This window comes from Oryx dammah, unplaced genomic scaffold (assembly GCF_014754425.2).
Source record: "Oryx dammah isolate SB20612 unplaced genomic scaffold, SCBI_Odam_1.1 HiC_scaffold_25, whole genome shotgun sequence".
NCBI lineage: Eukaryota > Metazoa > Chordata > Mammalia > Artiodactyla > Bovidae > Oryx > Oryx dammah.
In genome coordinates, this window is record NW_024070209.1 from 25,730,888 (window position 1) to 25,740,667 (window position 9,780).

General features: G+C 42.3%; 1 protein-coding gene across 1 annotated transcript in view; it reads right to left on the reverse strand.

Moving 5' to 3' along the window:
* ABCG5 (ATP binding cassette subfamily G member 5) overlaps positions 1–9,594 on the reverse strand; it is a 32,342-nt gene extending 22,748 nt beyond the window's left edge. Inside the window, exons 1-2 of the mRNA XM_040224714.1 lie at positions 9,430–9,594; positions 8,656–8,777 (exon numbers count right to left, since the gene is read on the reverse strand). Coding sequence (XP_040080648.1) covers positions 8,656–8,777; positions 9,430–9,566 — 259 coding nt within the window. The 5' untranslated portion in view covers positions 9,567–9,594. The remainder of the gene's footprint in view (positions 1–8,655; positions 8,778–9,429) is intronic.
* Positions 9,595–9,780: the final 186 nt, after the last annotated feature.

Consider the following 9,780-nt stretch of genomic DNA (forward strand, 5'->3'; position numbering starts at 1 on the left):
CTGAGAGCTTGTCAGAAATGCAGAATCTCAGGCTCCAACTCCTAGCTCAGATTCTGCATTTTAACAAGATGCCTGGGTAGCTGTCATGCATATTCGAGTGTGAGAAGCACTAGCTTAGTGAGTTCTTCAGTAAAAACCAAGTTGGCCTCAGCCTACACTGAGAGCCTTGAGCATAACCCAGCAGGTTGTTGCTAAGAACTTTCCCACGAGATGGGAGGAACTAACTTCCCTGTACTGGAGTGATTGGAAGGTGAGGTTTCTCCTGGTTTGCTTTGTCTAGGGTTAGAGTGATTTCTTAGGGTAAGACACCAGCTGGCCCTTCCCATTCTTGTTGGACACAAGCTTACATGGGCCCAGTTAATAGGGACAGGAACAGGAGTCACCAGGCCTTTCCTGAGTAAGGCTGTTAAGAAGTTAGAATGAGTAAGAGAGGAAATTATCAGGAGGCTCTGGGCTCTCTGAGAAGACGGCAAGAGAATTCTACTGAGGATGTGACGACCTGTGCAAAACAAAAGAAAGGATCTTTTGTTCAAATATTTTAAAGAAACCGCTGGTTGCTCTGAGGGGTGAAAAGATGAAAAGCCAAGCTCCTGGAACACTGGTTTTCTTATCTGACCCACGACTGACAAAGCTCAGAATCAGCCCGTGTGCTCAGGTAGAGATCAGCGTGGGGAAGGGAGCAGAGTGATTGAAAAGAAACAAAATGTGACTTCACTGGGGCTGTCTTTCAGAATGTGCCGTGAAGTTTCTCAGTCACAATATTAAGCTTTGTGTGGTGTTCTTCTAACTAGGAGCTCCCTTAGCCTTACATTTCTAGCATCCTATCTCAACTCTAATAGACCCTCCAACAGCCTAAAGCCCAGATTCCAGTTCCACCACTACCTCACAACTAGCCTCCTTCTTGGGGCTAGTTTCTCTGAGTGTTGTTTGACCTCTCAGCTGCATGTGATGCTGTTGCTTGCCCTTTTCTGTAAATCTCTCTCTTGGCTCAAGTGCCATCTCATCCTCTTGGTTTAATCCTGTCCGTCTGGCTGCTCCTTCTCAGCCTCCTATGGGTGACCCTCAGGGTTCCTCTCATGCCACACATCCTCAATGAGCAATGGTGAGCAACTACTTGCTTCTCAGCATGTGAGGGAACCGCTCTAGGTGGAGATTCTCCAGATCCATTCAAGCCTTCAGACAACTGCAGCCCCAGCTGACATCTGACTACACCTCATGAGAGACCGCAGACAGAAGTATCCAACCAAGGCATACCAAATTTCTGACTCGTAGAAACACTGAGAGATAATACCTGATTTTTATTATTTTAAGTCACTTAGTCTGGGTATTTTTTAAACATGAAAATAGGTAACTGTCTTTTGTTTAAACATGTGTTAAATATTTATTAACTCATTTCTGGGGGTACCAGGAGGATAACAAAGCTCAAGCAGAAAAGGGTATGAGAAACTAGTATGCACAATCAGTGAAGAAAAGAAGATTGGAGTAAATTGCAAAGTTACATGGTTAATCCCTTAGGATGTGACACCAAACATACAGGTAACAAAAGAAAAAATAGACAGATGGGCTTCATGAAAATTTTAAACCCATGTTTTTCAACAAAGACATTATTCATAGTGTACAAAGGTAGTCCACAGAAGGACAGAAAAATATTTGCCGATCTTATATCTGATAAGGGATTAATATCCAGAATATACAGAGAGAACTTCTAAAATTCAACAACAAACAAACAAACCACCTGATTCAAGACTGGGTAAAGGACTTAGGGAAACAGAAATCATATCCCCTCGCACCTAATAGCTACTATCAAAACAAACACACAAAACAGAAAATAACAAGTGTTGGCTAAGATGTGGGAAAATTGGAACCCTTGTGCACTGTGGCTGGGAATATAAGATGGTACAGCCACTGTGGAAAACAGTATGGTGGCTTCTATAAAAACTGAAAATAGAATATGATCTAGCAATTCCACTTCTGGGTATATACCCTAAAGAACAGAAAAACAGGGTCTTGAAGAAATATGTGTACACCCCTTTTCACAGCAGCATTATTCGCAATAACTAAAATGTGGAAGGAAAGTGTCCATTAATGGATGAATGGATAAGCAAATTATGGGCTGTACATACAATGGAATATTATTCAACCTTAAAAATTAAGGAGATTCTGCAATATGCTGCAACCTGGATTAACACTGCACACACAATGGTAACTGAAATAAGCTAGTCACAAAAAGATAAACATTGTATGATTCCACATATTCGAGGTACTTAGAGTAGTATGGGACATAAGTACACTTTCATAAGGACAGAAAGTGTAGTGATGGTTGCCAGGACTGAGAGAAGGACAGAAAGGGAGTTATTCTTTAATGGGAATATAGTTTCCACTTTACAAGATGAAAAGTTGTGCATTATGGATGTCAGTGATGTTTGCACAACTATGTGAATGCATTTAATGCCACTGAACTGTATACTTAAAAATGGTTAACATGGTACACAAAAAAATACTCAGAATGTCTTAACAACTTATATATGAGACATGACACCATAAAATTCCTAGAAGATAATATAGGCAAAACATTCCCCAACATAGATTATATCAATGTTTTCTTAGGTCAGTTTCCCAAGGCAAAAGAAAAGCAAAAATAAACAAATAACCTAGTCAAACTTATAAGCTTTTTCATGGCAAAGGAAACCATAAACAAACTGAAAAGACAATCTATTGACTAGGAGAAAATATTTGCAAACATGTGACCAACCAGGGCTTAATTTCCAAGATATACAAACAGCTCATACAGCTCAATAAAATAAAATAAATAAAAAACAGGTGGAAGACCTAAATAAACATTTCTCCAAAGAAAACATATGGATGGCCAACAAGCACATGAAAAGATGCTCAACATAACTAACTTTTAAAGAAACGCAACTCAAAGCTACAATGAGGTATCACCTCACACCAGTCAGAATGGCCATCATGAGAAAGTCTGTGTAATAAATGACGATTGAGGGGGTGTGGCAAAAGGGGACAGTCCTACAATGTTGGTGGGAATGCAAATGCTACAGCTACAATAGAAAACAGTTATGGAAGCTCATTTAAAAACTAATAACAGCTATCACATAATCCAGCAATCCCACTCTTGGGCATATGTCCAGAAAAGATGAAAACTCTAATTCAATAAGATATACACATCCCAATGTTCATAGTGGCACTATTTATAATAACAAAGACATGGAAGCAACCTATGTGTCCACAGACAGATGAACGGATAAAATGAGGTATGTATGCTATTGCTAAGTCACTTCAGTCGTGTCCAACTCTCTGTGTGACCCCATAGACGGCAGCCCACCAGGCTCTCCCGTCCCTGGGATTCTCCAGGCAAGAACACTGGAGTGGGTTGCCATTTCCTTCTCCAATGCGTGAAAGTGAAAAGTGAAAGGGAAGTTGCTCAGTTGTGTCCGACCCTTAGCATGGACTGCAGCCTACCAGGCTCCTCCATCCATGGGATTTTCCAGGCAAGAGTACTGGAGTGGGGTGCCGTTGCCTTCTCCAGAGGTATGTATAGATATTGATATATGTTTACATATATCTATGTATACACACACACACAGGAATATTACTCAGCCATAAAAAGAATGAAATAATGCCATCTGTAGTAACAGGAACTGAGAGATTATCATACTAATTAAATCAGAATTAAATACAGAATTAAGTCAGACAGAGAAAGACAAATATCATGTGATACCACTAATATGTGGAATCTTGAAAAATGACACAAATGAACCTATTTACAAAATAGATAACAGACTCACAGACATAGAAAATTAAACTTATGGTTACCAAAGGGGCAATGGGGGCAAGGGAGGGATACATTTAGGATCTGGGATTAAACATACACTCTACTTATATAAAATACATAAATAACAAGAATGTACTGTATGGCACAAGAAACTATACTCAGTATCTTATAATAGCCTACAATGAAAAAGAATCTGAAAAAGAACATATATATAATTGAATCTCCTTGCTTCACACTTGAAACTAACACAACATTGTCAACTGTACTTCAATAAAAAATTGACAAATAAAATGGTTAAAATGGCAAAGTTTATATTATGCATATTTTACCACAATAAGGAAAAGGAAAAAAATAAAGATTAATGCCCTACAGGGCAATAAAACCATGACCTTCAGGATTATCTCTTCTAGAAGGACAAAAGTCATCTGTAACTAGTCTTCTGCAAAGGAGCATGCAGCCTAGAGTCTAAGAATTACATGATAGATAATAATGAGTTGAATAAAATTACCTTCCCCCAGAGAGTGGCTGACTATAGGCAGGCTTGCATTAGACCATTCTCTAGTGAGACTGTAAACACCTAAGTCATCTTCTGCCTCACTAGTAAAGATTTGATAAAAATACTGCTTTAGATAAGACACCAATGAAATGTTATGAAACACTCATAGAATTAATTCATTTGCTTAATCATTTATTCAGCAAATACTTATTAAGCACCTACTAATGTGGTAAGCCCTGTCCTAGATATTGAGGATCCATCAGGGAAAAAAAGACTAAGCTCCTACCCTCATGGAACTTGAAGTCTACCAAGAATTCATGTTCAGTACAAAAGGATGGACAGTCATAAAACCATGGTAAGCAATCATCAGAAACCAGCCCATGAGCCCCTAGAACAGGGGGCCCCACCCTGTTCTGCTGAGATGTGTATGAAGCGTGATACTGGCCTGTGGGGCACTCTTCCAAGAAATGGGTTCAATTCTTTGTTGTGCTACATGCCACCCCTTTTATCCTACACAGAGAAGGCAGCAAGTGACACAATATTATAGGAATAACTCAGCTTTTCTCTTTAAAGAAGTATAATTATCAAAAGGAAAATTAGGATGACCCTGGGTGTTATGGTACATGCACACAATTAGAAATGGTTAAAAATTGAAAAAAGAAAATGAAAGGAGGGACTTTCCTAGTGGTTCAGTAGTTAGGACTCAGCATGTTTCAATGCTGAGGGCGTGGGTTCAATCCCTCATTGGGGAACTAAGATCCCATGAGCTATGTGGCATGGGCCAAGAGAAAACAAAATGAACGGAGATCTCAGGAAAGTGTAACCCTTCTCCTCAATGAATTCCTTTCACCTCATCTTAACAGCACTACTGCTACCATCCAGTTGTTCTCCCCAGCCCCTGACTGTAGCAGGAGAGTGGCTGTGGATATAACTCCCTGAGTCAAAACAGGCTGACCACGCTTAACTTCTATCACAGAATTACACTGCCCACCTCTATCGAAAAGAGCAGTGCAAGTGGAGAATAGCTGAAAGTGTCAACAATTTGCAAGCAAGAACCCAATCAAAACAGGTTCCTGGGAAGCAAATTTGTCAGAATCTTTCAAACTTAAAATGGACCCTGTGATGTGCCACATGGATGCCCTCTTCAGGGCCAACACACCCTTTCCCCCACAGCTGTGCATCCTCAGCTGTGACCCTCACAGAGCGTTGCCCCAGCCCCAAAGGGCTGCACCCTCCCCCGCAGCGACTGGCTGATGCGGGGAAAGAGGAGGGGAAGAAGAAGGTAGAGAAAGGGCATGTAAATAGCCTCAGGAGAATCTATAATATTTAGGGTGGTTTTTAAAAAAAAAAAAAAAAGATTCAAAGTAAATATGGTATAAAGTTAAGATTTTATAAAGCTAGTTGTTAAGACTGAAATATTATTAACTATCTTGTCTGTGTGTTTAAGTGAAGTGAGTGAAAGTCGCTCAGTCGTGTCCGACTCCTTGCAACTCCATGGAATAGTCTATAGAATTCTCCAGGCCAGAATACTGGAGTGGGTAGCCTTTCCCCCTCTCCAGGGGATCTCCCCAATCTGTGTGTTTAAAGTACATCATAATTTTTCAAAGACCAGTGCACATGGGGGGTAAACAGTATCTTTGTGCTTATTCAATTCCTATTCCCATCTCCAGAAAGGAAAACTGTGTTTACTGAGCATTCAAGGATCTTTCTAAAGATTCTTTAAACCTTTAGATGGTTCTCTGAAGACCTATAAGACCTTCTAGAACTAACACCAAAAAAAGATGTCCTTTTCATCATAGAGGATTGGAATGCAAAAATAGAAAGTCAGGAAATACCTGGAGTGAGAGGCAAGTTTGGCCTTGGAGTACAAAAAGAAGCAGGGCAACGGCTAACAGAGCTTTGCAAAGAGAATGAAATGATCATACCAAACACCCTCTTCCAACAACACAAAAGACGACTCTACACGTGGACACCACCAGATGGTCAATACTGAAATCAAATTGACTGATTATATTCTTTGTTTGTAGCCAAAGATGGAGAAGCTCCTTACAGTCAGAAAAAACAAGACCAGGAGCTGATTGTGGCTGAGATCATGAGTTCCTAATTGCAAAATTCAGGCTTAAATCAGGCTTAAATTAAAGAAAGTAGGGAGAAACACTAGACCATTAAGATATGACTAAAATCAAATCCCTTATGATCATACAGTGGAGGTGACAAATAGATTCAAGGGATTAGATCTGGTAGACAGAGTGCCTGATGAACTATGAATGGAGATTCATAACACTGTACAGGAGGTGGTGACCAAAACCTCCCCCAAGAAAAAGAAAGGCAAGAAGGCAAAGCAGTTGTCTGAGGAGGCCTTACAAATAGCTGAAAAAGAAGAGAAGGGAAAGGCAAAGGAGAAAGGGAACGATATACCCAACTGAATGCAGAGTTCCAGAGAATAGCAAGGAGAGATAAAAAGCCTTCTTAAGTGAACAATGCAAAGAAATAGAGGAAAACAATAGACTAGGAAAGACTAGAGATATCTTCAGGAAAACTGGAGATACCAAGGGAATATTTCATGCAAAGATGGGCACAATAAAGGACAGAAATGGCAAGGACCTAACAGAAGCAAAAGAGATTAAGAAGGGATGGCAAGAATACACAGAAGAACTATAAAAAGGTCTTTATGACACAGATAACCACTATGGTGTGGTCACTTACCTAGAGCCAAACATCCTTAAATGTGAAGTCAAATGGGCCTTAGGAAGTAGTACTACAAACAAAGCTAGTGGAGGTGATGGAATTCCAGCTGAGTTATTTCAAATTCTAAAAGATGATGCTGTTAAAGTGCTGCACAACAAATTTGGAAAACTCAGCACTAGTCATAGGACTAGAAAAGGTCAGTTTTCATTCTAATCCCAAAGAAAGGCAATGCCAAAGAATGTTCAAACTACTGTACAATTGCACTCGTTTCATATTCTAGCAAGGTAATGCTCAAGAGCCTACAAGCTAGGCTTTAGCAGTATGTGAACTGAGAACTTCCAGACGTACAAGCTGGGTTTAGAAAAGTCAGAGGGACTAGAGACAAAATTGCCAACATTTGTTGGGTCATACAAAAAGCAAGGGAATTCCAAAACACATCTACTTCTGCTTCATTGACTAGGCTAAAGCCTTTGACTATGTGGATCACAACAAACTATGGAAAATTCTGAAAGAGATGGGAATACAAGACCACCTTTCCTGCCTCCTGAGAAACTGTATGCAGGTCAAGAAGCAACAGTTAGAATCTTACATGGAAGAACTGAGCAATTAAAAACTGAGAAAGGAGTATATTGTCACCCTGCTTATTTAACTTACATGAGAGTATATCATGCAAAATGCAAGGCTGGATAACTCACAAGCTGGAATTAAGATTTCTGGGAGAAATGTCAACAACTTCAGATATGCAAATGAGGCCACTCTAATGGCAGAAAGTGAAGAGAAACTAAAGAGCCTCTTGAGGAGGGTGAAAAAGAAGAGTGAAAAATCTGGCTTAAAACTCAACATTCAAAAACTGAGATCATGGTACCTGGTCCCATCACTTCATGGCAAATAGATGGGGAAAAATGGAAACACTGAAAGACTTTATTTTCTTGGGCTCCAAAATCACTGCAGATGATGACTACAGCCATGCAATTAAAAGACACTTGCTCCTTGGAAGAAAAGTTATGACAAATCTAGACAGCATATTAAAAAGCAGAGACATCACTTTGCTGGCACAGGTCAAAGCTATGGTTTTTCCAGTAGTCGTGTATGGATGTGAGAGTTGGACCATAAAGAAGACTGAGGGTTGAAGAACTGATGCTTTTGAACCGTGGTGTTGGAGAAGACTCCTGAGGGTCCCTCGGACAGCAAGGAGATCCAACCAGTCCATCCTAAAGGAAATCAACCCTGAATATCCACTGGAAGGACTGAAGCTGGAGCTCCAATCCTTTGGTCACCTGATGCAAAGAGCCTACTCATTGAAAAAGACCCTACTCATTGGAAAAGACTTTGATGCTAGGAAAGATTAAGGACAGGTGGAAAAGGGGGTGATAGTGGATGAGATGGTTGGGTGGCATCACTGACTCAATGAACATGAGTGTGAGCAAACTCCAGGAGATAATGAAGGAAAGGGCAACCTGGAGTGCTGCAGTCCGTGGGATCACAAAGAGCCGGACATGACTGAGCAACTAAACAACAACAACCAGGTTCTATTCATAGTCAGACATGCCATCAGATTTCATTCTTAATGTCAGATTTCTGGCCATCCTGCTACAACTTAAACCTGTCTCCTTAGTGTGGTGTTCAAAACAAGCCAAAGCCTCTTCTGAGAAAAATGTAGGGCACTCCCTCCGCAGCTTACCTGAGCTCCCTAAGATGCACATGACCTGCCCGCTCTCGACGTACAAGGAGACATCTTTGAGGATCTGCCTGGTCCACTTCTGCCGGCGAGATGCGATGTCCCACCAGGGCCCCACATGGTGGCTTTGAAGGAAACCACACAGGGGAAAGGCAGCATAGAAGATTCCAGACCCTTGTCCCCCAGCACCAGTCCCAGCTCTGCCCAGCCCAAGTTCTCTCTGGACAGGCTCCTAAGTGTGGCTTAGCCTCAGTGTCCTCTGTAGAGCCTGGCAGGTAGTTGACAGAAGAGCACCTCTGTAAAGACTTTTCTGGCAGCTGCTCTGAATGCCAGCTCTCTTTGGATGACAGATGGCAAACAGGACACTGTTTATTCCTTCCATTGACCCTGCGTTCCTTCACCCGGTTCCCTTACAACTCGTATTCGCAGTAGCCCCATTTCCCAAGCCCTCATCATCTGAATAGGGCCGGTTATAGACCAGGGAGACACGAGGGGAAGGGGCAAGGGGCAAAATGCAGGCGCAGGAGGCAGAGCACGGCTTCCAGTCCCGCTGTGGGGCTGGAGGAGGGGCCGTTCACAGTGGCGCCTAAGTTCCCTCCGGCAGCCCTTCCCCTCTACTCTCTCCACCTCCACCCACTGAAGAGGAAGCCTGAGCCTCCGTGCATGCCTCCCAGTAGTGGGGAAAGCCAGCAGAGGGCAGAGGCCCACTCCCCTCAGGCCACAGCTGCCCCTGACCGCAGCTCAAAGCTCCCGGCGGATGAAAGAGGCACTCCTTACCGGACACTGTACGAGGCATGGGAAATGCCCAGGCTGTGTCGAGGCTTTGTAGGAACCTCCTCTAGAGAGCACTGGGAGCTTCTGTTTACTTGGAGTTCTGAGGACTCCCCAAGAGTCAAAAAGGGGAGTTCACCCATGGCCAACGAGAAGCAGAGACTGGTGGATTTTCTGGCCTAACCCTCCCTGGAGTGGCCTCCGCCAAGGAGCCAGTGGCAGACTGCCCTGCCTGCTTCTCACCTGGCTCTGAAGCCCTTCCTCAGGACTTCCCTGTGGCAGGCCTGGGCTTGGTCGTGGATGCCGTTATCTGATGTACCTTTAGCCAGTGTGTCTCTCTGTGTTATCTCAGCAGCG